We start from the raw sequence: 21,468 nt of genomic DNA, 5'->3' as shown, positions 1-21,468 counted from the left end.
AGGAGACTACGAGTTTCAGATCTCAGAGGGAAGGAGAGGGGTCTGCACGAAAGTGATGGCCTCCTGCTTGCCTTCTTATAGGAAGGGCAGAACGGAGGGTATTAAATGCATTCAAATTTCCCAAAGGAATCTGAAGAAAAAAGAGGCGTCCGTTCCATTTCCCCACCTTATCAGATGAGCCGCCGGACATAAATGAGCCTCGTAAAGGGGATTCATTAAGGGCGCGTCTGGGACAGCCAAGCGGCAGGAGTGGATCACGAGCAGATTAAACGGAATCCCTAGAAAACCGGCTAACCTCCTGGACAGATGAAAAACCGCCCACATAAATGCAGGGTTGAACTAAACAAACCATATTAAGGGCCCGGGTTTGCCAAAACCCTCCCTTCCAACCTGGAAGTCGGATAGAAGGGTTTTGAGGGGCTATTGTGGGGCCCAATAATTTAAGGACCAAGCCCAATTGCTCCTGGAAAATCCAAAGGCCCAGTCCGAGGAGAGCTGTGGCCCAAGCTCTACAGTACAGAGCACAAAGCAACTTTGGAAGGCAGCCGAGGACTGTTTAGTCCTCGGCAGATCCAGAACCCCATCAGAATTAAGGGGTAAAACTGGTATAGGGACGAATTCGTAAGGAGATCCAAAATATCTTGGAGAAGTTACCCTTACTACCCTTCCAGATAAGATCCAACACATGACAGAGCCGTACTCTGCAGCCTTATCAACCATACCCAACAATTCTGGGATTAGACTGATGGGACAAATATCAGTCTTGTAAAGATTGACCCTACACGTGGACGAAGGACAATGAACACGGACGAGTATAAGAGAAGAAAGTAAATAAATCTAAGGGGGGATCCAATCTGACCTCCAAAAAAGAAAGATCACATGGGGGAGAACATCTCAACAACACCGGACTTCACTGAAGAAAGTCCGTCGTTGGATAACCGGGGGAAGGCCTCAATGGTCCTCGGATCAACTCCGAGGAGTCCCATCCCATAGGGTGCGACGTCTTAGGGCTTAAATGTTCAGGCCCAACTCCTTTTTCTACCTGAATTCCTATAAAGCCAGGATCGGACATCGCCCCGTGACCAGCGGCTAGCTTTTCAAGCCCACTCTCTACAAATCATATTGTGAGGGATTTTTCGTACGCGAGCCCAACATCCTTATTGGGCCGCCAGAGAATTGTGTCCTTACATATACATTGTACAGTACAGCATATAAACGCATTTCATTCAGCTCAATGTTAAAAAAAAAAAAGAAAAAAAGAAGATTTTATAAATTTTATATGACAAATGTAAATAAAAATACTTGTGAATATATTATGGATTTGAATGAAAAACCTAGAACACAACTAAAATATTTCATTTATTCTATACCAATTATGTATCACAAATATTATCTTAGCACTAAGAGAATTTCTTTGTTTTAAATCTTATATTTTTGTGTATTTATTTTCACTTATTCTCATTTTAATTATATTCATTTTATGAATATGTTTTTTTTTAATAAATCAAACATTCAGTATAACTAATCTTAGAGCAGTCTTAACAAATTTTTACTAAAACTTAATAGATATTTCACAATCACAAATATTTTTGATATGCTTATGCCTTTCATACAAACTACTTTATCTTATGTCGATAAAAAGGTTAAAGTTTACTTAAATTAAACCATTTTTATATAAATAGAATATGGAAAACCTTTAATTAATACATAATTTATACTTTTAATTATAGAAAATACATATTCTCAAAGTACTTATTTTTAATACTATATATACATGATTTTAAAAAGTATGTTATAAATATAAGAAATGTAAAAGTTAAATATCAATGAGGTGTGGCAAATTAGTACAAGTCAAAGTTTGGTGAATTGTGAATTGTCACTCCATAAGTATAAATGCTTGTGGGGTGTGGGGGGCAAGGGTCGGGGTTTAAGTCTCTAGAAGGGAGTTTCACACACACATACATTTAGATTAGACTAGAGTAGAATTCTATCTTGTATTAAAAAAAAAAAAATTTCGTGAATTGTGATACTTTTTTCACGTGTGTAGTATGGCCTAATCTGATAGTAAATCAATTTTCTTCGTTTTTATGGGGTAAAAAAAAAAAAAAAAATCAATCTTTGTTATCATCTAATGCTTATCTTCTTTTGGTATTAAAAGTAATTGGTTTCTTCTGTTAGTTTACGATGTAATTCGAATACATATTCTTCATTTGTTCTAATAACTGAATCTGAATTAAAATTTCATTATCGTTAATCCGCATCAGTGCCATAAACCATAAATATTGTACAGGTTCATTTTTGCAAAAAGTTAAGAACTCCAATCGTTATGAATTCATTGATTTGGGACTATATTGGAATTATACCAATCTGGAAGGACAACTCAAATACTAATAAGTATTTGTAACGTTCCTCGATCCACGTATTTTCTGAAACTACATCGATGCTGTCACTTTTGTTTTGTCGTTGACTTAAACTCTCAGATTTTGGCTTTTAGTTTTTCACTTTTCACATTTACATTCAAAGGTGCTATTGTCTCCGACTCAGTGACATTCCACTTTTGGAACATTCTTTACGTGTCACCATTCCCCAAGCCCCACCACATAAAAACTTACCGTTGGATTTGATGATGACATCTCTCAGCTCTGTAACCGTTAGATCAGATTATGACTTTTTTGTTTTCACATTTTTTGTTCCCATTTCTTGCTTGGTTGTCATAACGTGATTTATACGATTTGAGATTTTTTTTTTTTTTTTTTTGACGGTGTTAAGAGGATTCCTATTTTCTTTATCACGGGTTTGCGGTGTAACGGTGTTGTACGATTTTTCTTGGATAGTGCGATACCAATCATAGGGAATGACCAAAATGAAAGGTTCAACGCGAAGAGGAATCTTAGAACGATTGTAAAGCTTGCACGTTCCATGCCTTTTCTATTTTTAGATTTTTTGCTTAATAAGGACTACATATTATTAAAATTAAGAATAGTTTAAAATTGTATAAACCTTGAGTTAAATTGTAATTTACGGATGTCCTATAAGAGATTCTTCTGGATGATAGTTGATGTAATTGTTACTCCACAGTCCACACCAAAAAATATAATCCAAATAATTTTATAATTAACTTTTGAGTAATGTATGTATTCTAATTATTTTTACGATAAGTAATCAAAATGCATATATTTTGGACAAAGTTAGAAAATAGCTAAATGGTTAGCAGTTAGCACATCTATTAACTTATTTTTAATTATCTCATGGTTAAAATTTTATTTTATTGAATTTATTTTAATAATGTATAAGCTTATTTTATATGGGTGAGTCGTGTGACATTGAATATATTTTTTAATTTGTAAAATTTAATTTGAAATTGTATTATGAATTCCATTCTAAATGGAGAAGTACATTTTTTACTCCATATATGCTTCATTGTAGTAATTGCTAATCTATAGTGAGTAATGTCCCACAGTTAGAATTTAAGGTGTTAAAACATTAGGGCCTATTTGGTACCTTAACTCAAACTCATATTTTCACATTTTAAACAACATTACACATATTTCTACATACTTTTTCACTCACACTTATTTCAAAAAACTACAAATAACATTACTCAAACTACTCTACCAAATACCCCTTAGGAATATAACTAAATGTAGTCAAAACTAAAAGTGTATGAACAATGGAAGAATCAACTAATATCCGAAAAACCAAGCAAGTTTGAGGGCTTCCCTAATAGGTCATAATTCTACCATACAACTAGAAGTATTAACCAACTTTCACATAATATGGCCAACTAACTAGTTACCTAAATGATCTTTAAATATTCCTATTGTTATTGTCTCTATTTGAAATGAATCAATTTTATGATTTAGATTAAATATTATAAATTTGAAGGTGTATTGAATACCACGTCATTCAAAATTTTAAATGACGTAACACTCTATAATGAAAGATAAAATAAAATTAAATGTTTTTATCATAAGTAATAAGTCATACAAGAATAATGTAGATTTATTGATTACAATTAAGTGAAAATATTTGAAATAATACTTTAGTAACAATGCAACCAATTCTTAAGCTAAAATGGCTCGTAGTCTGAGAACTTGTATGGCTTGAAGAAGTTTACAAAGTATTTTAGATCAAGATGTACTCCCTTAATTACAATATTTAATGAAGCTTGACTATCTTGCATATAAAATTAAGATATTATGATCTTTTTAAAATATGGGTTTGTTTTATATTAAAACTTGTTCGACTTTTAATTAGAATTTGGGTAATTTTTTTATTTATTTTTTATTTATTTTATTTTTTTATAACAAAAATGACAGAATGGTGTCGGTCGACAATTTAAATTTTACCTTTAAAACAGTTTCATTTATTTTAAGAGTTTGCACAAGAAAACACTTCACTTATTGTGTGACGACAAGAGTTTTCTTTTTATGTATTTTCCCCTCTTCTATACTAATCTTTTTATGCCAATAGCATTTAACTATTTCAGCAAACTGTTTGAATGGCAACATCAATTAAGCCATCTAAACGATTGATGTGATAAGTGAGCCAAAAAAAAAAAATTTCAGTTAACGGGTTGCACTTAAAATATTTGTTAACGAATTATTTTATGAAAGTTTTGATACCATTTTTATCGGAAGTAAAAAAAAGTTGTCAAAAAATCATTTGTTTTTTTTTTTCTTTTTTTCTTTTTTTTCATAAAAAATTTCATAAAATAGTTCACTAACAAATGCTCTTAGGCATCCGTTAACTTTTCCACGCACAAAGAGATAAAAAGACACGTGTTCGCCTGTTCGGCTTATATGCATTTAGGAGAGGTGCAAGCAATATATATATATATATATATATATTTGAGAAGAAGGTGCAAGCAATATAATAAAGAAGATTATGTACAATGTGTAGGAGACTACAACTTTAAAAAAAATACAATTATTGATGTAATGCGGCATAACTAGCAAGTAATCATACCTTAATAAGTTAATATTATAGAGAATTGGATTAATTCTTATCTAATCTAAAGAATTGACAATCATAGTACCCTACTTGAGAACCAGTATTAGTGACGTTTCTTTTATTATTTAAACATTCTATCAAGGCACTTGGCCGGTATAAGTGACGATACTTATATATAGAGAGAGATTTTATGGCTATAAACTTATATTTTGCAACACATGGCATTCCGATTAGGTAGTGTTTCTGAATCAGAATTACTATTCTGAGTTTAAAAAAATATATGTAAACCTACTGTAAAGTCAACTTGAATGAGGTTGACATGAAAATGGAGATTTCATATCAAATCCTTATGTATTTACTATTTAGGACCCTAGGCCTATCAAATACGAGATTTTATATATTGTCGATGTGATTTGGTATGGTTTATAGTTTATAATTTTTTTTTTTTTAAAGTTTCTACTGTAAAATATGTGAAATTTAAAAAAGTTATATATTCTTTTTTCGTAATGGAAATGAGTGTATATGAAAAAGTTTTGTCTGCGTGTTTAAGTGTTTTTAAAAAAAAAAAAAAATTATAAATCCTTTACTTGGCATACTAATTAGTTTTTTTAAGAGTTATAAAGATATTGAACATATAATAATGAGATAATAAATACTCTCTCCGTCTTACTTTTTTTGTCTTGTTTAAAAAATCAAACTTTTTAAGGGAATATCATTTATTATCTTATCTACCTTTTAAAAATATATAAGTTTTCAAAACTACCCTTAAAAAAAATTATCAAAAAATTGAATTAGTAAATTAATAGGGATATAATAGGAACATTAGTAAATTAATGACTTTTATTTTTAGAAACAGGACAATATTTTGGGACATCTCAAAATAGAATAGAGGACAAAAAAAGTGGGATGGAGGGGGTATGACTTTTATTTGATTTATAGATAAAGAGAAAACCAACTACAATATTTTTTTTTGAGAAACCAACTACAATATTTAAATTTTACAACTATGAATATATTGTCAAAACTGGACTCTCACAACAAAGTTGAAGTTGATTTTCTAAAAATACAAAATTTATTATAAATAATTTTTTGATTTAAAAGTACATTGAGCTCAAATTTAAATAGATAATTGAGTTGAAATATACGAAGAAATAACTATTTTGTTTTCTTTTTTATAGAACTGAATAGACATTAGTTTGAATTTTGCATATATTCATTAAATTTTGAATTTTTATTGTTTTTTATATTTTTGAATGGTGAAATTTTTTGTTTGTATTTTAACCTCAAAAGATAAGATTGTGATTTCATCCATCATAGTATGAGATTGGAAGCCACTAATAAAAAAATTAGGCGTGGGTTCTAGACTTCTAATTAGCCCAACTGATAAAGTTTCTAATGGTTGAGTGGATGTTATAAGTTGAAATTATCTCTATTAAAAAAGTAAAAACTCTATTCTTGTTGATAGATACATGGAAATTTAATTTATGGAGTTTGATTCACAATAATTACTCTTTATCAAAAAACCAAAACACCAATCGATTTTTGACATAGGTAAATCACAAATATCTTATTCAACAACAAATGTCTTCACCAGGTGAGCTAAAAAAACCTGTCTCTCCATTAGACATTGAGTCTTACATATATAAAAACCACTTGATGATATTATATTCTATCACGCCAAGAAACTTGAAGGAGTGTCTCTATATAGCAAGACTAGTTCGAGTTTTATCAAATGATGAATATGGATTATTATTATTATTTTATTTTCAAGTCTTTTCCCCCTTTTTTTTTTGGTTAAGACAACCAAGGGCGGTTCATCTGTTAAAATGTCAAGAAGGAAGAAGGAAGAGTGTTATGGGTAAATGTACAAAGTCACACAACATAAGACAATGTCAAAGTCATTTAATAGACAAGTTTACAAGACAACACAGTCTAGACTTTTTAAAAGATCTTTTTACCCAATTTCTAATAACAAAAAGGTAAAATTGAATTACCCTTAAAGTATGAGAGTGTTTGAATTTTATACCTTAAAGTTTCATAATTTAGATTTTACCCCCTAAAATTATATTCGGTTTGCATTAACAACCCCTCTATCTATGTTTTGGAGTATAGTTTACAATTTACTTTTGGCAAAAATATAATCTTAAACTAATAATAATTTTTTTTAACAAAAATAAAAAATAGAAGCACAAAGACTTGGTGCTTCACCCACAACTCAATAGTGGACTTGAAAGTGAGTCACATTGTTTTTGGGTCCACACGCCTTTAGGAATCTTGGATCGATGCAATAACTAGACCCAAAAGCAAAAATATTATATTAGTGCATTTTTGTGTGTGAAATCTTGGAATGAGATTACATGGAAATTGAGTTGGAACTTGCCGAATTGGTTTCTCCCCTAACCATATAGAAATTGAGTTTAGGACATTTTCAACTCTTCAAAAATGAACACGCCCACGGTGGTGGTTGGACCTTTGAAACATTTTGGTCAGTGCCGTGTGAACAATAGTGACAAAGGGAAATTCATTCACGTATTTATTTATTTATTTTTTTTAAAGGTGGGATACACACTTATCACTTATTAGACCATAGTGCATCTCCAACAACACCAATAGCGGCTAAATGGCCCACATCACTTATTAGAGATTGTTTTTTAAAAACAAAAAAACAAAAACAATGGAGATTTAGTTTGACTCTTGTTGAAACATTCTTTAGTCAAGTCATATATTATGACTAAAAAAAACTTTGAAGCTGCTGGCCTGTTTGTGGTTGTTGCCCTTGTTGGGAATTCTTTCATAGAAAAATTACAATAGTTTGTAGAAAATATGAATATCTTTCAGAATAATTTTTTGTTTTGATTTTGTTTTTTAAAATATTATTTCTATGTTATATTAGTGGTGTGCATTTAACTCACCAATCCGACCAACTTAGTCAAGCTGGTCAGTCCTACTCAACCCAAAGGCAATTGTGTTGAGTTGGGTTGAGATCAGGATCATTTGGTTTATGTGTATATTATTTTTATTGGTAGGCTCATTACACTTTATACATTATATTTATCTAATAATTCTACCATCTTCTTTCTTTTATTCTCATCCTCTGGTTTCTATCGTTGTCAAGCGTTATTTACGCCACATTGTCACTTAACATATATTATATAACTTTTTTAAGCTTGTAATTTCTATTTTGTTAGCCTAACATATTAGATATTTGAATGAAAACTGATTAGTTTAATGCATTTTAGATTATTTTTAAAAAAATATATATTTATCCTCATCCTCTGGTTTACATTATTCACGCCACATTGTCACTTTACATATACTATATAACTTTTTTAAGCTTGTAATTTCTATTTTGTTAGGCTAACGTATTAGATATTTGAACGAAAACTAATTAGTTTAATGCATTTTAGATTATCTTTAAAAAAAAAAATATTGATCCATATAGAATATTTATTTATAATATTTGAGATAAGTGTCTAATGACCTACCAAAGAAGTCCAACCTGACGAACCCAAACTAATCACTGACTTGGTTTGGTCTAATTCGGTTAGTTATGTAACAATGGATCGTGAAGTCATTTACAGAGTCATCACTTGAGGTATTTCCTAAACTTTTTTCTTCACTTTTTTGGTTCTTGTTTTTGTTTTTTTGAGAACAAAGTCATCCTTAAAACTTAAAGCTTGACTTAGATTATAATAGTAGACTTTTTTTTAACACACCCAACTTGCCGCGCGGCATTACGGAAACAATCTGTGTGAGATTGAGTCATGTTCACTGTTTAGGTTGCTTTCTTAAAGGGACCATTTCGTGTTTGGGCTGCTTTTTTCTATTTGACCATAGAATTTTTGGACATATACATATTGAAACATCAATACTTAGCTAAGAATCCTCTCCAAAAAAAAAAAAATGCTAAGAAGGTTCTCTGGGATAGCAACAATCTGCTGGAACATCGTTGGAAAGTGCAATTTTAAACATCAAACCGTGTGGATTTTTTTATTTTTTATTTATTTCTTATGACACTTGTTTCCATTTGGTGCAACTTATTTTTGCTTTTAAATGTTGAAATCAATTGTTTGAATATAATATATAGAGTGAAATTTCTAAAAGGGTAAATTGAAAAGGTACAATTTTGAAGTTTAAGACTACACTACTAAACGATTGGTGTTGATTTGATATAACTTATTTTGTTAAAAAAAAAAAAAAGGGATCGAAATATAATTGTAATTAACCCTATCATACAATTTCAGATAAGACCCATTACAAAAGGGTTGGACTTGGAATTACCCAATGAATATTGAGCTTAGAAGAATAGAAAAAACCAGCTATAGTCGTTATTTGGGCCCATACATACATGATTTGCGCCTGTGAAACATAAGCATTATTTGACTCGTTATTTGGTCTGTAAACTAAGTACATAGAATTGCTTTCATTCTAATAGAAAATGTTGCGTCACCTTATAGCTAATGAATTCGATTATCATCCCTGATTAATGGACTATGACCAAGTGGACTACACAATCACAGATTCACAGCACCACTCCCTATATTTCATGCAGTGTAAGATCTAAGAATTACATTAGGAGAATCGACCCAAGCCACAAAACTAAGTCGAAAAAATGTCAAGGATCCAAAGAGACACAATATAAGAACTAACTTTATGCAAAGAATTTCAACTTTCATTTTGCTTAAACAACATTCCGCACAGCCTTGTAACTCAGTAGGCATTACCTGTTCTCCTTTACAACAAGATTATCAAAAAGAAAAAAAAAAAAAACATTCAGCACGGTTGGTCAACAACATATGAACAAAGCCCAAAATAATAGAAACCCCATGATATATATTTTAGCTTAACACACAAGTGCATCAAAGCAAACCAAATATTTACTGACAAAAGAAAATTATGGTCCCCAAAATCATAAAGGTAGAATCCAACAACTTATTGCCTGGCAAAGGAAGCAAAGATCACAGAACTCTCTTGAAGATGAAAGTTTGCCTAATTACAGCTTCAACCATTCCAAGCAAGGACATAGCCCCCAACAAAACCTAGAAGGATAATAGTCCTTCAAGTAGACCTCCCTGCTAAAGCCAATAATATAGAAACTGAAGGATCGATTGCGATGAGACATGGTGACACGCGTAACTGGCACAACAGAGATGGTATGCCTCTCACATATGACTCTAGCAGAGGGAGGTACATGTGCTCTCTCTGCAATAACTTCAGAAGAAAACTTGTTGAGGGAGAAAGAGTCAGCAAAAAAGGCAGGAGTGCATTGATATGCCTGAGTGTTGCACAACTGCACACCTTTGGCTCTGTGGAAAACTTCATCAGGAACTGATGCTGCTCCACTTGTTGCACTAACTTTTCGAGTTGAAAGTGTCTTCCTGTAACAGGATTTTGTTTTTCTCATTCATTATTCACTTTCAAGTGCATCAATACATGCAACAGCACAAATTCATAAGAATGCGAACTATGACAGCCATAGAAACTCAATAATTCATATCTTGCTCATGCCACCCCCCCAACCCCCTCCCAAAAAAAATTAGAGAACATAGAATCTGCTAAGCTAATTTACAGGTACAGTCAGTCACTCTGGTTAAACATGAAAGGTGATATATTCCAACACCAACATGGTTTGGAGGCAAACGATTTCAAGAAGAATACAATTGCCTGTCTAAAAATCATAGTTGTAAAAGAGATTATATCAAGTAAATCACAGTCCCTATATGCTTATGGAGACAGCTTACATCTCAGACCTTAACCGAAATTATGTATAAATCCTGTGGACGCTTTGGTTTTTCTTTCAGAAACCATTTAGTCAATTAGTAGCTTTCTAACAAGAACAAAACTCCTGCTAAGAGATGATGTTTGTACACAAACTACAATAAATCATTCAATTTTTAATGCAGTCATACTGCCAGTGAGAAGTTATATAGATCCTATATGTTTCACGACCAAATAAAAATCACTTGACAGGGACATCTTCAAGGTTGTGCCCATATTAAAGAATGTAAACCATAACATTACTTGAAGATAATAAATAACTCAAGATAGAGAGATTACCTCTAAAATATGAATTATAATGAACTAATCTTATTAAAAAAATTTACTCTTGAAAACCTTCTGAACCTCATTCATTAAGAAATGTAGGTGGGTTAGCTTATCCAAACTGATAGAATTCTGGCCTTTATAGGCAGAGTGTTTGGAAATATTTGCTTCACAAACTAGCAGCATACCATTAAACGATACTTACAAAAAATAAAATAAAAACATACCATCGAACAATGGCGACCTTGTGTGACCGAAGAGAACCACTTGCATTACATGTCTCACATTTAATTAGTCCACGAGATGCACAAGTTGCACAGGGAATCTTTCCCTTGCCATTACATTTCACACATCTGCAAAGACAAAATTATTCTGAATGAATGAACCATGAAATTTACACCACCAGAGTACCATCCAGTTCCAACACGTGAACCTAACATCAAACTGCACTCAACAGTCAAAACTGCTTTCAAATATCCTGTTTTAGTATTTAATTGGAAGTGAAGTACATAAGCAAAGTTTTAGTTAAAGACACGTAAAGAACAAAAGTTGAAGTATGACAGCATGATACTTATTTTAGAGCTGGAAACAAGATTTGACTGCATTCACAGACAGATGAATCATCAAAAAATAAACAACTCACTTTGTGTCTGATCCATCTCTATGGGCAATTAAACCTCTCCCATAACAAGCAGGGCATTCAGTCATCTGATTTTCCTTAAAAAATCCAGGTTCTTGGCTTGCATTGCATGTAGGACAGACAATATTTCCCCGTCCATCACATCCTGCAAATCTCATCCAAGGTTGAGTTAGGACAAAACAATGAATACTACCATTAGTAACTAAGAGAATAAAATGACACAAATTTGAGTTTCTTTTACATTTAAATTATTTCTTCACCCCAAAGAGTCCGTAATTTCAGAACCCCTACCTGAGCATTTCTCAATGGTTTCAGAATGGGGAATTTTTGCCCGTGATTCTTCGTAAGATGTAAATAGGAGAGGGAACTGAGACCTTAAATCCAATTCCCAGATTCCAAGTTCAGGTCCAGTATCCTTTCCATCAATATTTCCACCGAGGTAGGCCTCTGTTTCTGTTATAAGTTCCCTTTCCTCTATAAACGTATCTAGAGTTCCTACATAAACATTGCAGTCTTCAACCGTATGAATCTTCCACGTCCGAGCTGGACGACTTCCCCAGCAGCAACGATGACCAACATGATCAATGAGCAATTCTCGTATCTCTACTTCATCCAATATTTGCCTACAAAGGATTTTTGAGTTAACAGAAGTTTGCAGTTTGACGCTACAATGTTGAACTTGATAAAGATTCCATCAAGAAAAAGAGACTTAAACAGAATAAAACAACTTAGGCATAAATGAAAGATTTAAGTGAACATGTACAAGAAGTGTAAAGCTGTCTGTGATTCATGCTTAAGCCAAGACCAGTATTTGACATAAAGCAGAAACTATAATCGGGGAAGATCTCCAGGTGGGATCTTCTACAACTTATCTCATAAAAGCACCAGCATGCTTTGGGCTGTAATGGATGAAACAAAGTGTTTTTTAACTACAACATCATGATTGGTGTAAAAGAAACAACTTATTGAAATTTCTAATTTCATATGCATGATAATGCACATATAAATTATCTATGAAAATAAATGGCTAGAGGAAGATAAAATCCTCGTTTTTCAAGCAAAAGTCTTGAAAATAAATACAGGTTCACTAAAATTCTTACTAACAAGCTGTTCCCACTTTGACGTATGCTAATATGGCAATGAAATCGCTGAAATTCTTCTTATTCCTCTTTATCCCCAAAATTGCCTCCCCAGAAAATAAGCTGTCCTCATCCCTTAATTGTCATTCTTCCATACTAGAGACAATTTCTATTTCTTGTTTGTGCCTTGGCAAAAGTATGCTACCCCTTTTGTTATTATCATATGCAAGCACGAATACTTAGCACAAATAATGGATGATTTTAGCCTATATAATATATGCCCCACAACACAATATGCCTTTTGGTTGTTATATGTACAAAATGAAAGAGTGCAAGACAGCTTAGAAAGAGGGAATGTCTTAAGGCTTATCTTAAGTATATCATGCCAGCATTGCAGCAACATGGTACATACTTTTAAGATTGATCATAGGACTAACAATCTTAAAACTAGGCAACATATATAACATCAATAAGATCACTTCCATTTAATTTCGTTACTTAATAACAGGTGCGTATTATTTAGATTACCTCTGGAAATCAGTGGTGGTTCCAGTTCCACCATATTCTCCTCCATATCCACCTTGATAAACAATAGCTTGCACTGCAATAAGTGACTCATAATTTAACACCCACCATAATGTGGTACAAAGTAAAAGATTCAAGGAAGAGAACAACAATTTCATTGTGTTAACGTGAAGCATAACTAATATAAACCAGCTTTAGTTGATGAGAAAACAATGAATCATTTTATGCCAGCCTTGATTTCTGAAAATGAAAAACTTGCTTCATAAGCCAGACTCTACTATAATCTTTGTCAAATTGAAGTTTTTGTGTCTTAATTTATCTTCTTTCCCTACACTTCTTCAGCAACACAACAATAACAACAACAACAATATCAACCAAGTCTTAGTCCCAAAATTTTGGAGTCAGCAATGGATCCTCACTGTACTAATTAAGGTCGGTCACATGTATTCTTTTCTGTGATTCTATTCTATCCATACTATATGTTAATTGACTTGTCCTTCCAAAAAAAAAAAAAAAACACAAATGAAACATAGAGAACAAAACAGGGCATTGTCATACACCAAACCATAACCTTAATCTTGACAAACAAAAACTCTACTATACCTCAAAATAACATAGACCCATTAACAAAAATTCAAAACCCATATCAGAAATAGCCAATTAAGCAACATAGGCGTACCATTGGGATCGGGCTCAGGCGAACTAACCAAAGCGGCATGAATGGAAGGCGGATAATGATCGGAAAAAGAACCCGCCGTTCGAATCTCTTCAACGCTGACTTCAGTGCCGGCCAACGAAGCAGTAGGAATCACAGAGCCTGTTCTTCCCACGTACTGGTACGAGCTCCATTTTTCACCTTCTTTCTCTGTTGCCGCTTCACTTCTTTGTTCTTTCACATACAAAAAAACAAAAACAAAAACCCCATAAAGAAATGTTAGAGATAAAGCTATAAAGGTTGGAAATCTAAAGGCATGAGAAGTGTTTACAAGTGTGGGAATTGTGTATACCTGAGACTGATGAGAGCAGAGGCTCCTCCATGTTTTTGTGTTTGTGTTTGTGAGAAAGATAGAGATTTGAGAGTGGACTATAAATACTGGGAAATATTTTTTCTTAGCTGGTAAGGAAGTGGATCAAAGTCAAGGATACAAGACAGCGAAGCGACGATTTGGGTTTCAGACTTAACAGGACAAAAACAGAGTTGGGTCCACAGCCATCTGTTCTTCAAAGTCGGTTGATCAACGCAGAAGAACAAGTGTGGTGGAGAATTGGTTCAGTGGATCCAATGGACCAATGCCACTGGCTCGTCCTTAGCCAGAGTGTATATATAGTTTTTGATTTATATAATTTGGGTAAATTTATATTAGTTTTTTTTTTTTTTTTACTTTATTTATTTATAGATATGCTCTATTTAAATATTAAAGGTTTTTCAAAATGTTTCATTTCAACTTTATCGTTTCAGATTCTATTAAAAAAAAAAACCTACGGTTTCAAATAATTTTATTTAAACCTTAAAGTTTTGTGTTAGTTTAAACCTTATAGTTTAAACCTCAAAATTTGATAAATTTCATTTAAACCAATAATCATTTGATATATTTAATCATGTTAATAGCAAAAATATAATAGAGGTGTAAATGAAACATTTTTATAAATTTTGCGGTTTAAATAAAATATTTGAAAGTTACAAGTTTCGGCCAAAAAAAAAAAAAAATATATATATATATATATATATTTGATAAAAATGTTTACCTTAGAAATATTTAAAATGAATACTATTTGAATTTTTACCTTAGAAATATTCAAACCTTAAAGGTTTAGATGTTTTATATCCAAACTAACTAGTATAACCAAAACCAAAATAGTATTTCTAAGATATGATATAAAAATTCTTTATGAATCAAAAGTTATGGTCAAAACATCCATGAGTATGTTTGAGCCAGTATTGAATTTTAGCGTTATAGACATCCAAATTGATGTAGAACTAACATTGTTTTTTTAAGACACGATTTCTATGTGATATAAATAAGACTGTATATGAACTAAAATAGTGTTTTTAAGGCACAATTTCGGTATAAAATGAATACTATTTGAATTTTTACCTTAGAAATATTCAAACCTTAAAGGTTTAGATGTCTTATATCCAAACTAATTAGTATAACCAAAATAGTGTTTCTAATATACGATATAAAAATTCTTTATGGATCAAAAGTTATGGTCAAAATAGTGAGCAAATGTCATTTTTCAGTATCGATTTCAAACCGATTTGAGCATTTTTGAGTTGTAATTACTTCAAAACTATTGTGAAATATTCAATTACCCTTGGTTGACATATGTCAAGCTTGTTATTGGGGCTGGGGACCAAAATTTATTAACGAGTATAGAATGTAATGTCTACACGGGTACAAAATAAGATGTCCACAATGACATTTGTAGGGTTACGTTTTGCAGCCCAAGCCCAACATGTATGAGATCTTGGACCAGTGAGCCCGGTACAATAAATTTGTAGAGAGTGGGACGAAGAACTAGGCTTTAGTGCATGGCCAACAGCTAACGCGGTGTTTATCACGGTGAAGCAAGGATGAACTGGGTTTATCATAGAGGGTTGGTCCTCGGCACGGCCCGAGGAGCTTTTTCTGGGGCCTCTTGAGTGATAGGGGTTTCAGCCCCCCCTCCCTTTTGCTTCCCTTCACCCTCTTTTATAGTAGTTTCCTTCCTCCTGAATTGGGTTCTTAGTGCTGATACTTGTCCCATCAGCCTTTCCCTCAAGTTGTTGGGAGTAGTTGTAAAGGCAGAAAAACATGGCTATGTCAAGTACAAGACACTAAATGCAATAATGGCAGCAGAGTGGTTGTAAAGGCAGAAAAGCATGACTATGTCAGGTACAAGGCACTGAGTGCAATAATGGCAGCTTTTCCCTTAGACATTTCTATTTTCCCCGTTGTCCTTTTCTGTTTTAGTACTTTTCCTGTTCCATGGAGTGACCCGGAGTGCCTCTCTTAGTGATAAGCCATTCCCTTTGTCCTCGACCATGCTTGGCCGATGAGGGATTCTTTCCATGGCCGAGGAGGGGTTCTTCCTTGGACTGGGCCCTTGGCCCAATGTAGATATTGACATGGGCTTCCTGGTCTTTTACTCCTCGCAATAGCCCCTTGAGATTCTTCTTTTCTTCCCCATGGGAGGAAAGGAGGATCTCGATGTGATGATTGCCCTTTCGTGCCCATGCCACCAGGTTTGCCTCCTATATAAGACACATGGGGGGGTCGTTCTTCTTTATTCACAGATCCTTGAGTTCTGCAGGAGTTTTAGGCTCTTAACTCTTCAAATGTTCCCAAGGGCCCCACCAAGGTAGTGATTGAGATTTAGGGAGTGAAATGGTCAAGGATAAGGGTGAGGGTGAAGGAATCAAGCCCTCTTCAGAAGCCACGGGCGTCACTGAGATTCAGAATGACACAGTTAAGGTAAGGGAGGCAGAGGCCAAAGATATTTCTCCCCTTTGACTGGACAAGAAAGAAGTCTCTCTTCCTTCAGCCAAAATCCGAAGCAGGTGTAGGTCGCATCAGATTTTTGGTGCGACAAAATTTGGATTTCATCCAGCGCCGTGTGTCACGTGTGTGCGGATTTGGATTTCTCATCGCCGGTATCATCCATACTTGCTTGATTGCTACTAGAGCAATACTTGCTCGATTGCTGCTAGAGCAAGTATGTGGATTTGGTGTTTCTGCTTCTTCTTCTCTCCCATCGCTGGTACCATCCATACTTGCTCGATTGCTGCTAGAGCAAGATTGTGGATCTGGCGTCTCTGCTTCTTCTTCTCTCCCATCGCCGGTACCATCCATACTTGCTAGATTGCTGCTAGAACAAGATTGAGGATTTATCGCTCCCGTGGACTGCTTTTTATAGTTAGCTTTTGAAATAGGCTTGTCTAAGCCCTTTTATGTACAATGTACTTCTTCTTTATCTAATAAAAAGATGACTTTATTTTACTTTGCGAACCTTTCCTTTTCTTCAATAATTGTTTTATGAATGGGTGTGTTGGCATCTTTTCTTTCGAATAGCATTTAGAATTGATGCCACTAATGGTAAAGAGTTGTCACCCCGAATTTGTCAAAACTGACGGGCACACTACCGTTAACTTTGAATAAGTTAACTATATAGGACTAATCAGCAAAACAACCGCATGCTTTACAATGCGAATAGTGCAACCGCCCAAGGACGTGTAATTTAAAGTAAACAGTCCGAGAGGATCACCGGGTACTAAGGTTCTTTTCAACGTTTGCGATGACGTTTATAGCTTTAACTTGCTTTAGGCGTCTGGTCCGAGGACTGAGGCATGATTGGATTTAGCTTAAACGCTTAGAAAGTTGCCAATGTGTGTTAGTTTCCACAAAGCAGGAGGTCCAAGGACCATGCAAGACCTTGGTTCTGTCTAGTACCTAGGTTTTCCTTTGAAGTAACTAGTTTCCCCATAGGTTTGAGTCCGAGGACCATGCAAGACCTTGGTTTTGTCTAACACTTAGATTCTTCATGAACTAACTAGTTTCCCCATAGGTTTGAGTCCGAGGACCATGCAAGACCTTGGTTTTGTTTAGTACTTAGGTTCTTCTCTGAAGTAACTAGTTTCCCCATAGGTTTGAGTCCAAGGACCATACAAGATCTTGATTCTGTCTAGCACTTAGATTCTTCATGTAGTAACTAGTTTCCCCATAGGTTTGAGTCCGAGGACCATGCAAGACCTTGGTTCTATCTAGCACTTAAATTCTTCTTTGAAGTAACTAGTTTCCCCATAGGTTTGAGTCCGAGGACCATGCAAGACCTTGGTTTTGTCTAGCACTTAGATTCTTCTCTAAAGTAACTAATTTCCCCATAGGTTTGAGTTTGAGGACCATGCAAGACCTTGGTTCTGTCTAGTACTTAGATTCTTCTTTGAAGTAACTAGTTTCCCTATAGGTTTGAGTCTGAGGATCATGCAAGACCTTGGTTCTGTCAGTACTTAGGTTCTTCTCTAAAATAACTAGTTTCCCCAAAGGTTTGAGTCCGAGGATCATGCAAGACCTTGGTTCTGTCTAGCACTTAGATTCTTCTCTGAAGTAACTAGTTTCCCCATAGGTTTGAGTCCGAGGACCATGCAAGACTTTGGTTCTGTTTAGCACTTAGATTCTTCATAAAGTAACTAGTTTCCCCATAAATTTGAGTTCGAGGACCATGCAAGACCTTGATTCTGTTTAGCACTTAGATTCTTCATGAAGTAACTAGTTTCCCCATAAATTTGAGTTCGAAGACCATGCAAGACCTTGGTTCTGTCTAGCATTTAGATTCTTCTCTGAAGTAACTAGTTTCCCCATAGGTTGAGTCCGAGGACCATGCAAGACCTTGGTTCTGTCTAGTACTTAGATTCTTCTTTGAAGTAACTAGTTTGCTCATAGGTTTGAGTCTGAGAACCATGCAAGACCTTGGTTTTGTCTAGTACTTAGATTCTTCTCCATAGCACTTAGATTCTTCATGAAGTAACTAGTTTCCCCACAAGTTTGAGTTCGAGGACCATGCAAGACCTTGGTTCTGTCTAGCACTTAGATTCTTCATGAAGTAACTAGTTTCCCCATAGGTTTGAGTTCGAGAACCATGCAAGACCTTGGTTCTGTCTAGCACTTAGGTTCTTCTCTGAAGTAACTAGTTTCCCCATAGGTTTGAGTCCGAGGACCATGCAAGACCTTGGTTCTGTCTAGTACTTAGGTTCTTCTTTGAAGTAACTAGTTTCCCCATAAGTTTGAGTCCGAGAACCATGCAAGACCTTGGTTCTATCTAGCACTTAAATTCTTCTCTAAAGTAACTAGTTTCCCCAAAAGTTTGAGTCCGAGGATCATGCAAGACCTTGATTCTGTCTAGCACTTAGATTCTTCTCTGAAGTAACTAGTTTCCCTATAGGTTTGAGTTCGAGGACCATGCAAGACCTTGGTTCTGTCTAGCACTTAGATTCTTCTCTGAAGTAACTAGTTTCCCCATAGATTTGAGTCCGAGGACCATGCATGACCTTGGTTCTGTCTAACACTTAGATTCTTCTTTAAAGTAACTAGTTTCCCCATAGGTTTGAGTCTGAGGACCATGCAAGACATTGGTTCTGTCTAGCACTTAGATTCTTCATGAAGTAACTAGTTTCCTCATAAGTTTGAGTCTGAAGACCATGCAAGACCTTGGTTCTGTCTAGCATTTAGATTCTTCTCTGAAGTAACTAGTTTCCCCATAGGTTAAGTCCGAAGACCATGTAAGACCCTGGTTCTGTCTAATACTTAGATTCTTCTTTGAAGTAACTAGTTTCCCCATAGGTTTGAGTCTGAGAATCATGCAAGACCTTGATTCTGTCTAGTACTTAGATTCTTCTTTGAAGTAACTAGTTTCTCCATAACACTTAGATTCTTCATGAAGTAACTAGTTTCCCCATAGGTTTGAGTTCGAGACCATGCAAGACCTTGGTTCTGTCTAGCACTTAGATTCTTCATGAAGTAACTAGTTTCCCTATAGGTTTGAGTTCGAGAACCATGCAAGACCTTGGTTCTGTCTAGCACTTAGGTTCTTCTCTAAAGTAACTAGTTTCCCCATAGGTTTGAGTCCAAGGACCATGCAAGACCTTGATTCTGTCTAGTACTTAGGTTCTTCTCTGAAGTAACTAGTTTCCCCATAGGTTTGAGTCCGAGGACTATGCAAGACCTTGGTTCTGTCTAGCACTTAAATTCTTCTCTAAAGTAACTAGTTTCTCCATAGGTTTGAGTCCGAGGACCATGCAAGACCTTGGTTCTGTCTAACACTTAAATTCTTCTTTGAAGTAACTAGTTTCCCTATAGGTTTGAGTCCGAGGACCATGCAAGACCTTGGTACTGTCTAGTACTTAGGTTCTTCTTGAGCCGGGCTACTAGACCCACGAGAACTAGCCCCTTGACGTATGTACGGGGCATATACTTGACGTCGGAAGCCCCTAGAATTGTGCCCCATTTAGTAACCCTCTCCGCGTAATCAGTTGCTCGAAGAGTAGCCCTGAGCGGAGGCTGAGTTATGACAATAACTGTGTATTCTTGGAAATGATGGGGAAGCTTCCGTATAGCATGCACCACCGTCGAAATGGTTCTCTCGAGGGACTCTTGCTGATAGGAGCTTGATCCCACCATGATTAACCGTTGCATTCGCTAATGCACAAGTTCTTTCCGTAGACGGCACCAATTGTAGTGTCACGTTTTGCAGCCCAAGCCCAAGATGTATGGGATCTTGGACCAGTGAGCCTGGTACAATAAATTATTAGAGAGTGGGACGAAGAGTTAGGCTTTAGTGCATGGGCAGCAGTTAACGCGATGTTTATCACGATGAAGCAAGGATGAACTGGGTTTATCATAGAGGGTTGGTTCTCGGCACGGCCCGATGAGCTTTTTCTAGGACCTCTTGAGTGATAGGGGTTTCAGCCCCCCTCCCTTCTGCTTCCTTTCACCCTCTTTTATAGTAGTTTCTTTCCTCCTGAATTGGGTTCCTAGTGCTGATACTTGTCCCATCAGCCTTTCCCCCAAGTTGTTGGGAGTGGTTGCAAAGGCAGAAAAACATGGCTATGTCAGGTACAAGGCACTAAATGCAATAATGACAGCTTTTCCTTTGACATTTCTATTTTTCCCGTTGTCCTTTTCTGTTTTAGTACTTTTCATGTTCCATGGAGTCATCTCTCAGTGATAAGCTGTTCCCTTTGTCCTCGGCCATGCCTGGCCGAGGAGGGATTCTTCCCATGGTCGAGGAGGGGTTCTTCCTTGGACTGGTCCCTTGGCCCAATGTATATATTGACATGGGCTTCCCGGTCTTTTACTCCTCACAACACTAATGAGTCTCCAATAAAGATGCAATAATCTATAACAATTCTTCTTGCATCTAGACATGAGGCCCAATTTGAATCTACAAAGTCTTTGACATGAAGCTCTGCAGTAGAAGAAAAGAATATCACTTTCCCAGGCTCACCCTTTAGATATTGTAGGATTCTTTGGGCAGCAATTAAGTGAGGTTTCCTAGACTTTGCCATATATTGACTTAACCTCTGAATTGCAAAAGTAATAACATGCCATGTAATTGTCAAGTATAACAGTCTACCAATTAGCCTTCAATATGCACTTGGATCTTTAAGAATGTCACATTCATGCTTGCTAAGTCTAAAATTTTGTTCCATTGGAGTCTTGACAGGCTTGCAGCCAAGTAATCCTACATCATTGA

The 21,468-nt window shown here is 35.1% G+C and overlaps 1 protein-coding gene across 1 annotated transcript; it reads right to left on the bottom strand.

Moving 5' to 3' along the window:
• Nucleotides 1-9,592: 9,592 nt before the first annotated feature.
• LOC115952694 (protein SSUH2 homolog) lies at nt 9,593-14,534 on the bottom strand. Its single transcript, XM_031069902.1, has 7 exons — nt 14,247-14,534; nt 13,919-14,128; nt 13,243-13,315; nt 11,927-12,258; nt 11,639-11,780; nt 11,223-11,348; nt 9,593-10,331 (listed from the first exon to the last, which is right to left on the bottom strand). Exons 1-7 carry the CDS (start codon nt 14,275-14,277, stop codon nt 9,947-9,949), a joined length of 1,299 nt encoding a protein of 432 aa, XP_030925762.1. The 5' UTR covers nt 14,278-14,534; the 3' UTR covers nt 9,593-9,946.
• Nucleotides 14,535-21,468: the final 6,934 nt, after the last annotated feature.

Source organism: Quercus lobata, chromosome 7, assembly GCF_001633185.2.
Source record: "Quercus lobata isolate SW786 chromosome 7, ValleyOak3.0 Primary Assembly, whole genome shotgun sequence".
In the NCBI taxonomy this organism is placed as follows: Eukaryota; Viridiplantae; Streptophyta; class Magnoliopsida; order Fagales; family Fagaceae; genus Quercus; species Quercus lobata.
This window is presented reverse-complemented; position numbering and strand designations above follow the sequence as displayed.